This window comes from Haliotis rubra, unplaced genomic scaffold, assembly GCF_003918875.1.
Source record: "Haliotis rubra isolate DU_JTF1 unplaced genomic scaffold, ASM391887v1 Scf10, whole genome shotgun sequence".
In the NCBI taxonomy this organism is placed as follows: Eukaryota; Metazoa; Mollusca; class Gastropoda; order Lepetellida; family Haliotidae; genus Haliotis; species Haliotis rubra.
This window is the reverse complement of record NW_025764892.1, coordinates 2,445,083-2,465,016: the sequence shown is the minus strand read 5'-3', so window position 1 is coordinate 2,465,016 and position 19,934 is coordinate 2,445,083. Positions and strand designations below refer to the sequence as shown.

General features: G+C 38.4%; 1 protein-coding gene across 2 annotated transcripts in view; it reads left to right on the top strand.

The window, feature by feature from the left end:
• The first annotated feature begins 627 nt into the window (after positions 1–627).
• The window catches only part of LOC124259793 (organic solute transporter subunit alpha-like), a 31,053-nt gene continuing 11,746 nt past the window's right edge, over positions 628–19,934 (top strand). The window contains exons 1-9 of one of the 2 annotated variants that reach the window (XM_046694105.1): positions 628–753; positions 3,917–3,986; positions 8,904–8,973; positions 12,938–12,993; positions 14,071–14,225; positions 14,762–14,835; positions 16,601–16,759; positions 18,056–18,167; positions 18,969–19,221. In XM_046694105.1, coding sequence (XP_046550061.1) covers positions 8,951–8,973; positions 12,938–12,993; positions 14,071–14,225; positions 14,762–14,835; positions 16,601–16,759; positions 18,056–18,167; positions 18,969–19,221 — 832 coding nt within the window. In that variant the 5' untranslated portion in view covers positions 628–753; positions 3,917–3,986; positions 8,904–8,950. The remainder of the gene's footprint in view (positions 754–3,916; positions 3,987–8,903; positions 8,974–12,937; positions 12,994–14,070; positions 14,226–14,761; positions 14,836–16,600; positions 16,760–18,055; positions 18,168–18,968; positions 19,222–19,934) is intronic. The other variant, XM_046694027.1, reaches the window with a different exon arrangement.

The following is a 19,934-nucleotide window of genomic DNA, read 5'->3' as shown; positions in this document are numbered from 1 at the left end:
GGGTTAGAATGAGCCTTCAGTAACCCATGCTTGTCGTAAGAGGCGACTAACGGGATCGGGTGGTCAGGTTCGCTGGCTTGGTTGACACGTCATCGGTTCCCAATTACGCAGATCGATGCTCATGCTGTTGATTACTGGATTTTCTGGTCCAGACTCGATTATTTACAGACCGCCGCCATATAGCTGGAATATTGCTGAGTGCGGCGTAAAACTAAACTCACTCACTACTCGCCCCCGATTCCTGAATACTATCTAGTTTATCACCCCGTGTCTCACAACTAACCCCTGAATCCTATATAATATCTATTTTATTGCTCCGACTCTCACCCCTAACTACTATGAATCTATTGAATCGCCTAAGTCTCACTTCTCACCCCTGAATTTTAATGAACGCAAATCTCAATTACGTCGGGACCGTGAGTTCAGTCCTGTTTATACAGCAATCCGAGAAAGACAGAGTCCGAGTTTGACAGAGTGCACTGTACATGTATATACAACTCAAGCAAGTATTCCCGTGGGTTAATACGCATTCTACACACAAAGAGTAGGCCAGTAGTATAGTGATCATAAGTAATACGAAAAGGTGAAGAAGGTTTACAAAGAAGCCATGTCGTCTGCTCACAGCCTCTCATATGTCACGTGATCTCATGCAAGCACTCGTCCGGGATCCAAATAAGTTCAGGTGTCGCGGACAGAACTTGTGCAGATCGTGAGTTACTTCGCTCATCGTTGGCTCGTCTCTCCACCCTAACTGTGAGTAGCTGTTAACTGCAACAGAAATTGAACCCATATTGCGGTCATCGATAAACATTTAACACGTCTTATCCGTGCAGCACAATACTAACGTGAGCGCTATCGAGTGAGCGGGCGAACATGGTTATAAAACTTAGCATGGCGAGAAAAGATTTGTTGTCTGCATGAAACGTAGCGTTAACGAGGGGTCATTTCATGCCTCATGAAATATCGAGTGTATGAAGTATCAACATAAATATCAGCTTCAACAGTTGACAGAGTGGTCAGGGACAGCCATGCCAATTATGTGATGATTATGTGTTGTCACTGGGCTGTCAGAGATGATTGTTTGTGTATACACGTGACTGTGAATGTATACAAGTTATTGCACAATCGGCGAGAGCGTTTCGATTTGATTACAACGTAACACCTCCTTTTTAATGATACACATATATCTGCAGTATATTTTCGCTCAGTCTGAAGCTGCATTGACGGTTGGAGATATTGATTTCCCTTTTATTTTATTTTTCATTTAAAAGTATGATTTAATACTGAACAAAAATTTACAAAATCATTTGTAAGTGCTAACAGTCAGCATGAAGTCAGTGCTCTGTGTAAACAGTTCCTAAAGCTTCATGCTGTAATTGGGCAGTGGGTATAGCCTAGTGGTCACTCTAGAAGTCCCAGGTTCGATACCCAACATGGGTACAATGTGTGAAGCCCATTTCTGGTGTCCCCCACCTGATAATGCCGGAATATTGCTAGAAGCGGCGTAAACCTAAACTCACTCACTCATGCTGCAACCACCCCCTTCGCTTGTGAAGGTGTACTGTGTAATAAGGTCAATAAGTGGCTTTAACAAATATTGACACCTGACATCATTTTCATCTAGTATGTCATCCTATTGATATTGTTTCACTCGATAGTCAGGGTTGGTATAATCCTATCCTTGCTCAGACCTACATGTTTGTTTGTTTTCTATATAATGCCACTTATTCCTTTGGTTGCTTTGTCTCAGGTATCGTTATCAATGTTTTTATTGACATTGGATAAGTGTATCAGCAAGTAGTATCAGTATATGTAGACAGTGATAAGATACACAGGCGGTGGGGTAGCCTAGTGGTTAAAGCGTTGGCTCGTCATGCCGAAGACCCGGGTTCGAATCCCCACATTGGTACAATGTGTGAAGCCCATTTCTGGTGTCCCCCGCCGTGATGTTGCTGGAATATTGCTAAAAGCGGCGTAAAACCAAACTCAGTCAGTCAGTGATAAGATACACCTGCACTAGCTTTGCTATTTTTATCTATATGATAATGTAATTATGCTTATTTAATGCAGGGATCTATTTAGGATTCCATGCTTTGTGTCTTTTGGAAACAAACCTGGATAAATTTGTTGTTCAAAAGTTGCATTTTTTATGTTACTCCTTCTTTTAAGAGGTATTTTATTCTTAGCAGTACTGTACTGTTAAACATTAAAGCCTCTTAAAGCAGTGTAGGAAACTTAACAGAAAATTCTACCAGACACCAGGACTGGTAACTCTGAAAACTTACTAGCCCTTCCCAAAAGTTGCCAGACCAACTTTAATTTCACATTTCAGCTCAACAATAGTAAAACAAACAACTATTAAGTATCTTTGCTTTCATATTTATTGAAATGCCTAACAAAAGAAACAGTTCATCAGAGATATAAGATTCTCATGATTAGGCCCAAAAAAATAAATGTTGTGGTTCCGATTTCCTACATTTCAGAACTAGGGTAGGTAGGTAGGGTTTGTTTGTTTTTTGCAAAATATTTTTACACTACACATGTGTCAGAAAATAAATTTAATTTATTATGTGGTGAGTAAAATTGTTAGACTCAGCGGCAATATTTAGGGTCGGCTGGGAAATCGGAACCACAAGCTTTGGTTTTTTTAGTCCTTACACATAAAATATGAGCCCGACCGTTGGGTTGGTAAAGATTTATTTTTTGCAAGCCCTCCACAGAATTAACCCGTCTCAGGCAGGCTGGTAAGATTTATTTTTTGCCAGCACTCCACAGAATTAACCCGTCTTGGGCATTCGGGTGGGCAGTAGTTTCTTACACTGCTTAAAGTGGACTAGCCACTGCATTATTTATAGCAATATTAAAAAGGATTGGGAATTTCAGAACATTAACTGATATTTCCTGCAGATTTTGGAACTGAATAGTGGCCTCTAAGCTGGTCGATGCCGGCTTGTTTACACTAGCAACACATCCAAGGACAGTGGAGATAGTAAAACACAAAACCTAGAATACTACAAGGCCACCTAGTTTCAACAATTGCCAATAAATTCAGTGAAAAATGTGCTATTATGGGATTGTAGGCTGGCTTTGTTTCAGGGGTGTCAGGCCGAGAAAGCCACACCTAAAAAATGACTATTGCCGGGAAGACCACATTTCAATTACATGGCTGTAGCTGGTAAAGCCACATTTCCAATAGATTAATTAATTAATGGATTACCATAATTGGTAAAAGAGTGTCCCCATGTATAATATTGTTTTCACAAGAAACGAATAATCTTTCTTACTCACAAGCATGGTGTTTAGAAATACCGGTAAAAGACTGTTCCAACTTCCTCTAGATTTACGCATTTATACCACAAAACTTAGAACCTGTAACCATATATAGAATCCCTATCGAAACTGGTAGATGGCATAAAATTATAAAATTGATAAAGAAAATAGATCGTTTACAGGTAAAAAATAAAATTTGCAAAGAATTTCACTACATTTTGCTCTGCCCTTTCTTCAAACATCATCGGAAAACCTATACTTGACAAAAATAGTTAAGGATATATGTAAATTAAAAAAATTATGAATAATGAACTATTTATTCATTGACACACTGATTAAATATCAATCCTAAAAATACCAATATCCCTAACTTATTTTGTCCAGTATATATCCCAAACCATTATGTTAAAAAAGCCCAAAGATTTAACGAATTGTTTAACTGTAAACGAATTAGTGTTTTAAAAAAACTGTGTATATTTTGATCTAAATAAAATTATGAGGAAACATGTCTTGTTTTGCTAATTACGATAACCTGTTTGAATCACTAAGCATGTTTTGACAGCATAGCAGTGAGAGCCACATTCCATGTTCACGCAACCATGACTATTGACAGAAGAGCCACATCAATTTTGGCTATCTGTTTCAGAAATGTGGCTCTCCCAGCCTGTAACCGTTTCAGGAGTATGCAGGTTGCAACCTGGTTTCAGCAATCATAGGTAAAGTCAGTGATGGATGTCCTGTGGCTAAAGAAAGGTCGTCGGAGGCCAGGGACATGTTGTCTTCACTAGCCTACCCAGGCATTACACTATGAGTCATGTCGTAAGCAGGGTATACAGTGTCAGGAGCTGAATTGCCCTGTACAGAAATGATAGTTTTATGGATGTACTCAAACATATATGAGTTTTGAAAAGACAGGAACTGGCCCATGAGGTAACTTGATGCTTAATTGCTGATAATAAGTGTTATTTCATTTGTATACTGGGACTTCACCAATACCTTCTTATATGAGTAAGTGAGTTTAGTTTACTTCGCTTCCAGCAATATCATGGCAGGGGACACCAGAAATGAGCTTCACACATTGTACCCATATGGGGCATTGAACCCAGGTCTTTGGCATGACGAGCAAACACTTTAGTCACTAAGCTACCCAACTGCCACCTTTATACATGAGAAGTTCATTGTAAGGTCATTGTCATTCAAAATAAGGATACTTTAATTGATTTTTTACCTACCTTGATTGTTGTATAGAAGTGTTTTGGTTAGGAAGATATGTATTCAGCTGTACGTTTCAAAAACAAATTTCTCCGGTTCGTGTTTTATACAGACAAATAGAACCCTTCATTTTGTATAAATATTTTCACAAGGGTGCAGTATAAGAGCACAGTCCAGACTCACGCCATATCAACCCAATTGTGTGCCTGCCACAGGGTATTGAAATGGATCTCTGCAAACATTTACATTTAAAAATATACATAGGTTCTCGTTGCAGGGATTTATCTAGAATTCTGATCAGGTGTTTAAAGTTCCAATAGCAGGCAAAATGAGAAGGTAAAATGGACTGTTCAAAATACAAAATGGGGAGGTGTTGTACCTACAGGTATATAATTTAACATTGTATTTGCTGCTTGATATGCCATATCTATATGTCTTTTTAGCTTCTCATCTTCAGCTTCAACAAGCAGGAAAGCAGATTGGCAATAACTAAACAATTAGAAATACAAAAACATGAGACATTTTTCCTGATTGTGTGACATATTTATTGGGCTGGCAATATATAAAAAATAAAAATAAAAAAACATTAGACATTTTCCCTGATTGTGTGACATATTTATTGGGCTGGCAATAAATAAAAAAAAAAATTTAAAAATCGTTAGACATTTTCCCTGATTGTGTGACATATTTATTGGGCTGGCAATAAATAAAAAATTTTTATTAAAAATCGTTAGACATTTTCCCTGATTGTGTGACATATTTATTGGGCTGGCAATAAATAAAAAATAAAAATACGAAAACATTAGACATTTTCCCTGATTGTGTGACATATGTGTTGGGCTGGCAATAAATAAAAAATAAAAATACGAAAACATTAGACATTTGCCCTGATTGTGTGACATATTTATTGGGCTGGCAATAAATAAAAATACAAAAACATTAGACATTTTCCCTGATTGTGTGACATTTATTGGGCTGGCAGTATAAAATAAAAATACAAAAACATGAGATTGATTGTGTAACATAGTTTATGAAATTTTAACATTTTGATCACTTGGTAATGAAATTAGTTTATGATGTAGATCAAGTTGCTTTGCTTCAGAAACATTTTTATATAAATTACAGACAAATAAAGATCAAGCTGACCTGTGTTTTGGTGAGTGTCAGTGTTCGAATATTGTTCATCACATCAGGTGTAACGTGTCATAATGACTGTGAAAACTGAGACAAGAAAACGTTTATTATGAATGGAAATTTGGCGTAAATGGTACATGCGAAATACTGAAAAAAATACTTATGACTTTGCATCAAGTCACCTTTAGAAAACACAACCGAAGAAGTTTCTCCATCGAAAGAAACTTTTAATCTCTGCTAAAGACCCATCTATTCACTGCTTCCTTTCTGTAAAGTTAGTGAACTATTTCCTTCCTCAGTATTGTCTCAGCGCCACTGAGCATCTCTATGGTGAATATATACATTATTATTATTGTTATAACATGAGCTGTATCTACCGGTAATATAAATTCATAAATTAGGACATTTTTACTTCCATTTTCATCAACATCTGATAATAATAAATAATAATAATTCACTTGTATAGCGCCTGGTATCCATCTGTCTAGTTGCTCACTGGCGCATATGTAGGAGTCAGTAGAGTGAAAGGGGAAAATTGTTAAATATTGTAAGCAGTTCTGAACAGAAAAGTTTTGAATAGGCTTTTAAAAGAGGATTCACAGGTGGTGGCTTTGAGTTCTGATGCTAATGTATTCCATAATTGAGGTGCCACAGTGGAGAAGGCTCTGCTACCCATTTTGCTTGTGGATACTGGTTGGGACAATAGGAACTGATCAGAGGAGCGTAGAGGTCTCGATGGCTTGTAGATCTTGATGAGCTCTTTAAGGTAGAGAAGGCTGTTTTCCATGTAGAGGGCTCGATGAGTCAGTAACAGGATTTTATAGAAGATACGTTGTTGAACTGGCAACCAATGGAGAGATTCCAGAACTGGAGTGATGTGGTCAGTGCGTGGCTTGCGTTTAATCAATCTTGCAGCAGAATTTTGTACTCTTTGCAGACGTGATAGAATCTTTTTAGGGAGGTTGACAAGAAGAGAGTTGCAGTAGTCGAGACGGCTGATGATAAGACTTTGCACAAGAAGTTTGATGGTGTCCAAGGTCATGAAATACCTGATTTTGCCAATATTGTGCATATGGAAATAGCAGCTGCTGCACACAGAGCTGACATGCTCTTCCATGGTCATGGTTGACTGGAAAATAACTCCAAGATTTCTGGCCTTTGGGGTGTCACTGACAGAACATGCTCCAACATTAATAGAAGGCTTAGGGTTCAGTTTTGCAAGCTGATGGCGAGTGCCCACAGGGGTGGAAATAACCCATTGCCCGACACCCGAGTCCAATGTTTTTTTCTGTTGGGCAAGCAAATTTGTATATCACACTGTACCGGTGTCCAGTTGATATTCCAATGTTAGTTATGTTGTTTATTTAAAAAATCAACAAGAAAACGGCCAGTATAGTGGAAAATTTTTCAGGGCAAGTGATTTCACATGTGCCACTGTACCGGAGTACACTGGCAATTTTAAAGTTATTTCCACCCCTGGCCCAGTGTCAGGAACTCTGTTTTCTCATCGATGAGTTTCAGGTAGTTAGAACTCATCCATGACCGGTAGATCAGGCTTCAACTGTTTGGATGGCATTTCCTACAGCAGCTGGGGCAACTGACAGGTACAGTTGGTTGTCGTCAGCATAAAGATGGAAGTGCAGTGAATGGGTCCTGATGATCAGACCAAGAGGCAGGATATATTCACTGAATGGCAGTGGACCCAGAACAGATCCCTGTGGGACACCATACTTGACGTTGTGTGTCTGGGATAATGTCTCACCAATCCTGACTGACTGTGTACGATCTGACAAGTAAGATTGAATCCACAAGAGAGATGTTCCTGTGATACCCAAATTCTCAAGTCGTTGAAACAGAATACCATGGTCGATAGTGTCGAATGCTGATTGAAGATCAAGCAAGATGAATAAAGTTATTTGTTTCCTGTCCATAGCTTCTAAGATGTCATTGTAGACGCGGACCAAAGCTGTCTTGGTGCTGTGGCTAGTCTTGTATGCGGACTGGAAAGATTCCTGAAGATTATGTTCTGCAAGATGTGTTTTAATCCTAGAAGCAACAACCTTTTCAAGACACTTAAGGACCGTTCATAATTTATGGCTAGTATGTGTGTGTGTGTGAGTGCGTGTGCTCCCCACCCATTTTGTTCTGGCAAGCTAGGGGGTCATCAATTTTGTACACACGCATACTGGGGTCAGCAATTTTGTACATAAAAGTATGTTTAACATTATGCTTAGAAATTATGGGAAGGGAAGGGGGGTAACTGATTTTGTACATGACATGGAGGGAGGGTCACATATTTTGTACATAAATTTTAGTGTGTGTGGTGTGTGTGAGTGAGGAGTGTGTGTGTGTGTGTGTGCGTGTGTGTGTGTGTGTGTGTGTGTGTGTGTGTGTGTGTGTGTGTGTCACATTGTACATCTTCTCCATAAAAATCATCATCACCCCCCTAGCCATAAATTATGAACGGTCCCTTAGAGAGAAATGGTAGGTTCGAGACTGGTGGATAGTTTTTCAGGATATTAGTGTCAAGACTTGATTTCTTGAGATTTGGTATGACATGAACGTGTTTGAAGGCGGATGGAACACTGCCTGTGTCCAGAGACGTATTGATGGTGTCAAGGTAGCATGGCGCCAAAGCATCACTAGACGCTATCACAGCCATGTAGGGATAGTGTCCAGAGACGAAGACTTTGATGGAGAATCTTTAACGATCCGACGAACCTCAGCCAAAGAAGCTGGTGTTAAATGTTCCAGTGGCTTACCCTGAAACGTCAGTTTTAATTCTTGCAGTAACGTTGTATTTGACTGGATATTGGCTCTAACGTTCTTGATTTTGTCACTGAAGAAAGATGCAAACCTGTTGGCAAGTTCAAGTTCATCTGTGAGATTAGGGAGCTTCTGTTCGTGGGAACCGTGTAGAAGTTTACCAAGAAGACTGTGCAGCTCCTTATAGTGGTGCTTATTATGAGTTATAGTGTTGTGGACAAACGCTGCCTTTGCTGAAGCTAGCAAGGAATTCAGTTCATTACGAGCTTGTTTATACAGATGCCGATGCACTTCAAGTTTGCTTTTTCTGCAGACTTTATCCGCTCTATGACAAAGAGTTTTAGTAGAGCGGAAAACATCTGATTGGTTCTAGATATATCACTAGTATGAGTTAGGTTATTATGGATAGATTAACCCTGATTTGTTAACATACTTGTCTGAAGTCCTTTTGAGGGATTCTTTGGGGATTAAATCTTCAATAAAGAACATTTGCTTCATGTATTTTCATTGTTTACTTTAAGGAGCAGGTGGTACATTTGTAGGAAGTTGTGAAACACTAGACTCAAATATGACATCTGGAGCACCAAACACGTGAGTAAATTGATTTTTTCATCTACCTTGTTCATGATAACCAATTAGAATGAAATTATTTCGAGTTATTCTTTTTCATGGTGGCGTGTGGTCCTGTGCACAGAGCTCAGGTCACGAATCAGTTGAAGTTAAGCAACGTCGAGCTCGGACAATCCTTGGATGGGTGACCGTGTTTGGCAGCTTGACTCCTGAGAGTTTCTAGGACTTCAGTCCTGCCCCACAATGAAGCACATGTGATACATGTGGTCTCACCTTAGGCAAGTGAGTTTGTTCAAATTGCCTCTGTTCACCCAGCAGAAAATGGGTACCCGGTTGGATAAAGTCATGTGACTATAACCTTCTAGCACCTAACAGGCAGCTTGGGTTATCCGGGGTAATAAGAATCAGATTCTGATTAAGCGTCGCGAGCAATCACTTGGTGTTTGGAGACTGTGCGCTATAGAAGATGACTTATCATTATTATTATTTATGACTTTTAATTAGATTTTAAAGTACCAAAAGAAACTATCCAGGAAAGTTCATTAGTGTAGGACAAAGTGACGGTATGATTGTCCAAAAGAGGTAACATTGTCTCAACATTTCATATACAAATATTTCAAAGTTACACCAAACTTTGTAATTTGACATATTCAGTGGGCATGAAAGGGTCCTTAATCCACCTTGTCTTCTTTTTTTCGAAGTGTGCCTTAGGGCACCTGGCAAATATTTTAAATGTGCCTTTCAGAAATCAAGTGTGCCAACATATTTTTAGAATAAATGGCTGTAGCAATGATGATGATCATTTGAAATTTATTGTAAGTAACAACACATGTAACCTGTTTTCTGTTATCACTGATATGTCTTCAGTTTAAGATGGCTTCTTAAGCTTCATTTGTTATGCTTCCCGAACAGCTTTAAAAAAGGCTAAGAATTTTGTGTCAGGTTCACTTGTTCAATATATCTTACATACACAATTTCCTCTTCAATAACATGGGCACAATGTTTTAAGCCCATTCTGGTGTCCCCCGCCGTGATATTGCTGGAATATTGCTAAAAGCGGCGAAAACAAACCAGTCAGTCATTCCTCTTCAATAACCAATCATACATCCTCACTAAATGAAAACCTAGATTTCTTTTCATCATCCATCATAATTCCAGTGACTTCCTGGGCGATAAAGTCAATTAATGTTTTTACTTGTTTGTAAGTTTCGTAGGTGTTTTGGGGATTAACTGACTAAAGGTGAGTTATGTCTCTAAAAAGTTTGGGGTGCCATAAGGGCACCGAGAACATTTTTTATCCGTGCCATGGCACGCTAATATTTGGGGTATTTAGAACCCTGGTCTTTCAAGCTGAAAATAAAATGTATATAAAATTATGCATATTTATGAAGTCAGGAAACAGAAATCAAAGGTTCATTCCGACTCTCTTACAATCTTTAGGTAAAGGCTATCTAATATTTGGAGGATCCTGCTACCCTACACAGTGAAATAAAATCAGTTTTGTTTCAGGTTACCTGAAGGACCCTTTGTTTATGTAACGACCCGTGAAGATCCAGGGTAGAATCATTCTCTTCCCACAGAGGTTACTTGTCATATATTCCTACGAACCTCTGTTCTAATACGGCCATATTTCCCGGTTCTCGTAAAATCCCCTAAAAGATCGCAACACGAATTATCTCCCTTCTTTCTATCCAATCAGAACACGTGTTACATCGACTTAGATTCAACTTGACTAACACAAGCAAATGTGGGGACACAAATATCCCCCATCTGCCGGGGATTTGTGTTGATGTTACACACAAGACGTTTAATGGCTTGCTTGTCCGTTGTCAACGAGGGCGATGGAGACGCCACTGATCCGCCATAACAAGACTGAGTTCTGTCTAGAAGAAGGGGAAGAAGTTTAGTTTTCTCGAAGCATACGGAAATTAACGAGGCCTTGCGAATGATCACTTTTGAAACAATGTCGCTGATTGCACAACTAAATCTGATTGCCTCCAATCACGAGTCTTGAACGCTCACACCATGAAAGGGCCGTATTAGAACAGAGGTTACGTAGGAAGATATGACAGGAGTTACCTCTGTGGAAAGAGAATGGGGTAGAATAGGTCTTCAGCAACCCATTCTTGTCATAAAAGGCGACTATGCTTGTCGTAAAAGGCGACTAATGGGATCGGGCGGTCAAGCTTGCTGACTTGGTTGACACATGTCATCAGTTCCCAATTGCGCAGATCGATGCTCATGCTGTTGATCACTGGATTGTCTGGTCCAGACTCGATTATTTACAGACCGCCGCCATATAGCTGGAATATTGCTGTCTGGGGCGTAAAACTCACTCACTCACTCACTCATTGTTTATGTAACCCACTTGTTTTTATCGCATCTGGAAATAGCTTTCATGAAATTTGCAATTAACTTTATGAAGGATTGGATGTTTCAACATATTATTGGTCTGTAGCTAGGATGACCTATGAATTTCAGAGGCATTGCAACTGACATAAATGAAATAAAGAAACCTACTTGCCTACTCATCCAAGTTGGGACTATGTTTCCGTCTTTTATTGTTTGGCATAAACTAAAAAAAATGTTTTTAGATAATATGTTTCAGAACAGGGTATTTTGGAGAAAAACTCCTCTATACTTGGCCCCTAAGTGCTGGCCGTGTGCATGTTGATGGGGGGCATTAGCTCAGACTGAAGATAATATATATGGGGAAAAGTATTGCAATACCCCTCATTTGTTTATAGTTTCAATATGTTAACCTAAACAAGTGCAGTCATGTGCAAGATTCTGACATACAATCCTCAAGAAGCCACATAAGCAGTGTTTAAAACTCCCAAAATTACAAGCCAGACAGCCAGACTGGCAACTTTAATAAAATTACCAGTCCGGATACAAACTTGCCTGTCCGGTTTTCAACAATGAAGAAAAAAGATCAGGTTTCTGAATACTTTACTGTTTGTAGGCATCGCAGCGAACAACATAGCACTAACAGGCAATGCACCGAGTTTAAGTAAACTAAAAGTACATGTGTTTTGATTGGTTATTGTAAAATGAACTGTCCAATCATAAATAGTTTAACATAATTATCATAATGCCTTAAACACCTCAAACTGACGACAAGAGAACCTGTCTGATATTATGAAATATTTACTGTTAGGGTTAAAAACATCTACCAGACCACCAGACAGGCTACTTTTGAAATTTGACCATCCGAGATGAAAATAGACTGTTCCGGACGGTCGTCAGGCGGGAATTTTAAAAGCTGACATAAGTATCATTAACCAAGCACAATGTCAATTTCCAATATCATTCCTCACCCTCTTTCTCAGTGACTGTATCAGACGTTACAGTTTTGAATTTGTATTAAGGTATTGCATTCCATTCTTGATGGATGATTTGATCAAGTGCGGAAAGATTTTGTACTGAAGGATCTTTTTGGAGTATTCTGCAACCCATATTGTCCCTAATATGCTCTGTGGGACTGGGATCTGGACTATTGTTAGGGCGGTGGGGTAGGTTAATGGTTAAAGCTTCCGCTTATCACGCTGAAGACCCGGGTTCGATTCCCCACATGGGTAGAATGAGTGAAGCCCAATCCTGGTGTCCCCTGCCGTGATGTTGCAGGAATATTGCTAAAAGCGGCATAAAACCATACTCACTCGCTCACTCACTGACTACTTCTATTGCCAGTTGTCAGTATATGTTCCTGTAGTTTCACCTGGCAACAGCATCAGAATCTATCCATACAATTGGCAGTGATGACATGTGTCAACCAAGTCAGCAAGCCTGACCACCTGATGACATTAAATGTTTCTTATGACAAACAAGGGTTGGTGAAGGCCCATTCTAACCCGTATCTACACGTGTTGGTTTGTATAGAGTATACATATAGATGTACCATGTTTACTGATTCCATAGGTATTTTGGCAAGCCTATGTTTAAGATGTATGTTTATATGATGTTATCGACATTTCTTTTTCAGCACGGGTGCACCCAACTGTCCTGATGTTGTTCCTTTATCAGAGGTGTACTTTGCAGGTAATTAAGGGCTAAGTGTAGTGTTGAGAATCGGACACCAAATCCACTATCAATTATCGGAGGATTGTGGTGAACGATTATCGATTATAATCGAAATATATACATTTTTCATGTAATCACCAATTTTAAGGGTTTTCCCCAAGCATTTTTCTAATTAATGTTGTTGCTTTTTTAAAACTAATGCTGTCATGCAATGAAATGCACGCATGCAAGAAAGACACTGGAATTGTAATTAAACAATGAAAGTGGTTAAAATTTTACAACATGCATAGCTTAAGCTGTTGAGTGCATGTTTGTTCAAGAATATTTGTCAAATTTGATGGTTAGTTTACTTCATTCAAGGGTGTTATACAAAAACAACCAAATTCTGATTACCGGTAATCAAAAATATGTTTTTTACAATCGATAAACATTTTTAATCCTTCTTTTGATGAATTTTCGATTATTTTTGATCTTCAGAACATCACTAGCTAAGTGACACTGAAATATAAAAAAAAAAAATCATATTCAAAACAAAATAGACTTTTAGAAGTAGTTACTATTAATATTTGAAAATATACACTCATTTTTCTTACACTGCAAAATACCATGCTCAATGTTGAAAAGTGTTGAAATGTGTGCCATTATGAGGCATTTGTTTATACCAAGCAACTGAGATTATGCCAGTTCATTTAGAAAGGTCAGGACAGGAATTCAAACCGTCATATCATCACAGTGCAGCAATGAGCAGTACGTAAAGCCAGCTGACGTCCAGGCACAATGAGGGTTAAAACAGGAAACTGATCATTTAGACACAAGAACCACACATCCTACACCACATGAAATAGGTCTAATAAGGTGTAATGACGTCATTTGTTTATCACTTGGCACCAGTGATGTCATGTTGCATAATATAAATCAATATAACAGATAAATGTTGAAAACCTGCAAGACAAAAAAGGTTCATTTTCATGAATTTTTAAATCATGCTATGAATTCATCTATAATCCCTTTATATTTGTTTTCAGTATAAGATACTGATTATACCCATTCGTTGTAAATAAAACATCCGAAACTGTTGTGACTTGTATTCTGCAGGAATATCTACTGCGGAATTAGCGGTCACTGCTGTTTGTGCAGTAATTGCTCTAGCTAATGTCATCATGTACCTGGAGAGCACCTGGTTTATAATCCAACACTTCTTGGTTCGCAAGACAAAAGTTTTGTCTCTATGGATGATTGGCCTACAACCAGTAAGTTAACAAGATGTCATGCATAAACCTTTCAGATCATTTGAAAATTCTCAGAAGCTGTAATGTTTGTTGATTGAAGTAGCAGCCTGAAAACAATCAAATATCATCACATGCAAACTAGCGATTGATTTTATGAGCATCAAAACTCTCCTTTGGGGTATGATGATACAAAATTAACCAATCCAAGAATTTGTCATTAGGGCCGTTCATAGGTTATGGTTAGAGAGGGTTGATGATGATATTTAAGGAGAGCGAATGACACCCTCTCTCTCTCTCTCTCCACTATTTAAATAGGCAACAATTAATGTTTCATCCCCTCATGGACAGTGACATGGAAATTCAAAGTTTGAGTAACACAGCTTGTGATTGGTTAAACTACAAATCACAATCAATCAAATAATGTTTGTTATACATGGTGTTATAATGACAACAAAATGCGGGTGATCTTGATCTGTTCTTGCAGCCTTAATTCATAATGGATATTATTATTATTTTATTTTTGACTCTATATATAAATGTGCAATCGCTATCTACAGGTGTTTGCAGTGACAGCCTTGATAGCTGTGTGTATACCTCGGTCTTCCTTGCTGTCAGATCTGGTAGCAGCAATGTGAGTAGACTCCCAGTCCCTTCGACTAACAGCTAGTCTCTGAAATGAACATATTTCAGAGAAAAAAGTTTATAAAAAGTAAAATAAAATACAGTAAAAAATAGCCCAGAAACTTTCTTCATTTTCCCAGAAACTGTGCTAATCTAGACTTGCCAAATATTCTAGACTTCATGGGCTACATGGGTAAATTGCAGTCCCTGATCCGCATCATTTTCCTCTCTGCCCAGCCATTTCTGCAATGCTAAAACCTAGGGCTGTGTAATGGCAAAAACTATTGCAATACAATCTGGTACCTGTTTTCCAATACATATTGCAATATATTGTGTTATATAACGAGATTATATATTCAGTCACTTAGCAAATATTTTATGAGTGCTTCAGTAAGCATAATATGACTAAGCTTATTATATAGCAAGTTAGGTAGGTAATATATCTGATGTAAGGACTTTCTGCTGTATGTAAAAATAGACCCTCATTATTCTATTTTATAATGTAATATAACATTATATTTTGTTATATTTACATCAGTCAGCAGACAACCACTGTCACAATAGTAATTAGTCTCATTTTTGTTTAGAAATAGTTTTTGTTTGATCAGCATTCTAGAAGTTGTCATCCATGTAGTTGTATGTTTCACTTTTTAGAAATAGTTAGTGTGTGCAAGAAATGGTGACGTAATGGGATGATATGTAAAACGATGGCAGTCAAAATAAACTCAGAGCCAAGATCGAAGAATATATCGGTTTTTATTTTGAAAAGGAAGTATGAAATAATCCCAGTAGCCAAGTAAAGCTTCACTACATGTATATTTTCCCAAAATGGGAGCTTCAGTGATTGGCAGTGAGTGACATTGATTGTACATGCAGAGCCTATTTTCTGCTTACTAAAGCCCCCAAAATATATGTTATGGTTGTGTCTAACAGGAATGTCGAATTGAGATTTGATTGTTAGGGACTGTACTGTTTGTCATAAAATATATTGCATGTAAAGTATGGTATTTTGTCAATTAATTACAATGGAAAACTTCAGTGTGAATGAAAGTCTGTGTAAATTTAACTTAAACCATAAGATAATCACAAACCTTCATATATGTTTATTACCCCATATAACTGTTCAGAGGAAAAAACGCATTGCAAAATAACTTTAAAATTATAGTGGCACATGTAAAATCACTTATATACCGGCCATTTTCTTGTTGATTTTTTAAATAAACAACATCATTAACATAATATCAACTAGTTCAGTGTGATATACAAATTTGCTTGCCCGACAGAAAAAACACTGACTACGGACGTGCAATATGTTCCATGATTGTTTGTATTGTTTATTGACATGATATATCATAAAACTGGTAATGAAGCAATGAAGCAAGTCTATATCTCCCATCTCACTGGGGCTCCCTTTCAGTTTATGAGGAATTGTTTGTTTCTATCAAGATAATATATTTTCAGAGATTAGGCATTAGTCTATCCTGTAAGTTACATATGGGGATTTAACTTTGTCAGTTTTTGAGTTGGTTGAACTCAGTTGTTATTTTTGGGTTGATGACATATGACACTCTTCGCTCCACTTCCAGAAATGTCTCTTTATTCTTTTGCCAGGTCCTGTACAAAAATACTTCAATGTATGTGTTTGCTGTTTAAAGATGCACTCTTGTCACTAGGAACCAATGCTATCCCTGTGGAGTCAGAGAGATATTAAAAGGAATGAGTTTGGTCTTATACCTAAATGATGCCCTGTAATGTGTGTTTTGTACTTGTGCCAGCTACCTGTCCATCTGTATGAGGACCTTCCTCCAGCTGATGATCCACTACCACGGAGGCGAGGAAGGCCTGATCAACCACATGTCAGGGGAGACAATCAACCTGCGCAGCCCTCCCGTGGCCTGCTGTTGCTGCTGCTGCCCCAAGATAGAGGTAAACAAGTAAGTAGGAATACTTGTCACAGTTACCATTAATTCACTATCAGCCTTATGACAGACTTTAAACCCTGTTATTACTGATTTGTTTTTTACGGATTTGTTTAAAAAGATTAATTTAATGGACATTAAAGCGAGTGAGTTGGATTTGATTTCACTGTAAGGATTATTCCAGCCATATGTTAGTGGGGGCAAAGGACCTAAACTGAGGTTCATGTTTTGAACCCGTTGTGAAATGCAACCATGGTCTTTGATGGAACAAGGTAGTACTTATACAACTAGTTAACACTCAGAGCTACAGATTAAACTTTTTGGGTCATTGAGTTATGTACTCGGTTGTGTTCATCTCAATTGGGTATCCTAATTTTCCTTTGAGTAACCAAATAAATTGTACTCACCTCACTTAAACTCAATTGGGTATTTTGCCATTTTCCATTAATTTTAGAAATATGATAAAATTTAAATGTTAGTGTTTGTTATATATATTTGATCTGTAATATGAGAAATGATAACAAAGAGTGCAAATTGTCAAGTTCATGTCCTGAAATAGAACCTCTAGTGTACCCCAGTTACATTTGTATTTTATCCATCCACTGGTACGCAAGCTAAGATTTGACAGTTTCGTTTATCTTGCCTCACACATAAATGTGTTTTTCTGATTGGCTGAGCACGCTTCTACTACTTTCCCGCTTACAAGCGAGTAACATTTTCTATCTACCCCGCTAGGAATGCCGAACTCATTTGGTACTTCGTAGTAGTAATTCTTTATCTCGAATAACATTGCATCGCGTATGATGTACGGAAATTAGCAATGTTTTGCGAATGCAAATCGATGGAAGGGAGATAACTCTAAATTTGTTTTTCTTGTCTTGTCCTCTGGTACTCCATACTATGATCTGATATCCGTGCTTCAAACAGTTCAAAATTACCATTGAGGTGTTCGGGCTCAGGGAACATAAACAACATCAAGGGTACATCAGCCCATGTTCCCCTTGAGACCAGTGAACAACTCTAGTGTACGCATGTAAGATCACATTTATTGAGTATTTACCAAAATTCAAGCGTACTTGTACACAATAGACTTAATAGGAATTGAGTCTTCACATAAATATTTGCGTAATTTACGCAGATACGCAGCTTATCTGTACCTTACCTCTGACATATGTATCTGTAGCCTGAATGTAATAGTTCACAAGCATTCACAAACAAGCATTTTTTTAATAATGACGCTAAACTTTTTCATGCACTGTTCTAAAAGTACTGTTTTGTTTGGTTTCTGAAGATGGCGTTATACTGTTTCAGGAAGAACCTCTTCAGAATCAAGATGTGTGTTTTACAATTTGCCCTATTAAGACCAATCTTGGTGCTTCTGTCTGCTGTGCTGTGGACTGATAATAAATATGTGAAGGGAAAGGTAATAAAACAAGTTTCAGATTACGTCACTAAAACATTGTTTTGCTGTTGTATACACATCTCATATTCACATTCTTTTTACATTTAAGGTACATCACATACCAGCTGTCTTGCTGTGTTGAAGCACATTTTATTTAATAGCTTGCTGTGGTTTAAATTATATCTCCAACCTGTTATCTCATATACATCTCCTACCTGCTATCGGGGCGGTGGGGGTAGCCTAGTGGTTAAAGTGTTCGGTCGTCACTCCGAAGATCCGGGTTAGATTCCCCACATGGGTACAATGTTTAATGCTTATTTCTGGTGTCCCCCCGCTGGAATATTGCTAAAAGCGGCATAAAACCATACTCACTCACTCACTCACTCCTACCTGCTATTTCTGTTTTGAAGTAGATTTGTTTGCTGCAAATTTTGTACCCACCCTGTTGCCAGGTGTCAAAGTAAATATCATATGCACCATCTTACCAGGTGTCAAAGTACACCTCATACCCACCCTCTTACCTCATGTCAAAGTTCATCTCATATCCACCAACTTACTAGGTGTCAAAGTACTTCTCATACTTACCATCTTACCAGGTGTCAAAGTATTTCTCAAACCCACCCTCTTACCAGGTGTCAAAGTACATCTCATCCCACCCTCTTACCAGGTGTCAAAGTACATCTGAGGCACCATACCTTCCTTATCACTAAAGTGGCTCGTGGCGGGGTCAAACTTGCAGTTCTCACTTCCCACATGACAACCTGACAAGTGATGATATAACTGATTTATTGTTCAATGCCATTCCCTCTCTTACTGTTTCAGATGCAGCCAAACCAAGCCACCCTGTACTTGAGTGTGTTGAGCGGTGTATCCACACTCACAGCCATGTACGGCTTGATCCTTGTATTCAGGGCGTCCAGGAAGCATCTGAAGGAATTCTACATTGGACCAAAGTTCATCTGCATTCAGTTAGTGCTTGTATTCAGTAACCTCCAGGGCCTTGTCTTCAATACTCTGGCCAACAACAACCTTCCTCCTTGTACACAGTTGATGTCTTCTGCTGCACGAGGCGATGGTAAGTGTCACATCTGTTGTCAAAAGTAGTGGTTGTGCCCAGCAACAACCTTCTTCACTGAAAACAATGGTGTCTTCTGTTGCACAGACAGTGGTAAGTGTCAATTCTACCCAGCAACAACCTTCGTCATTGTGCACAGTTCCGTCTCCTAATGCATGAGACAATGGTAAGTGTCTCATCTGCTGTCAAAAGTAGTCCGTCTGCCCAGCAAGAACCTTCTTCATTGAACACAATACTAGGGCTACCGGTATACCGGTAAACCGCAATACGAAATTGTAACAATTACGTATCGCGATACGTTTATGACGAACCAGTATACCGTCAAAGATTTATTTGTTTGATTTTAACCCATTCAACACCGCACATAAGACTTCCGCCCGTATACCCCCTAAATTTTAATGGTGAGGAAAAAGATATATATGTATATTCAGGTAAAAGGGGTGGTGGTGGGTGGGGATTGGGCGGAAGTCTTTCCAAATGATTGGCAACGGTACACTTAAATATTGTCAAAGAGCAAAGTATGGACGTTTCGAGGAAATCATTTAAATTGAGTAAACTAATGAATAAAATCAACAGTTTTCATAAAAGTTGTCAAACATACATCTAAGTTACTATTTCCATCTTTTCGTGCGATCATGTTATGTAAGTTAAGTGACATCTCGGCTTTCGTCACCTCGATCTTCATGCTTGGACACGATGTTTGATCAGAAAAC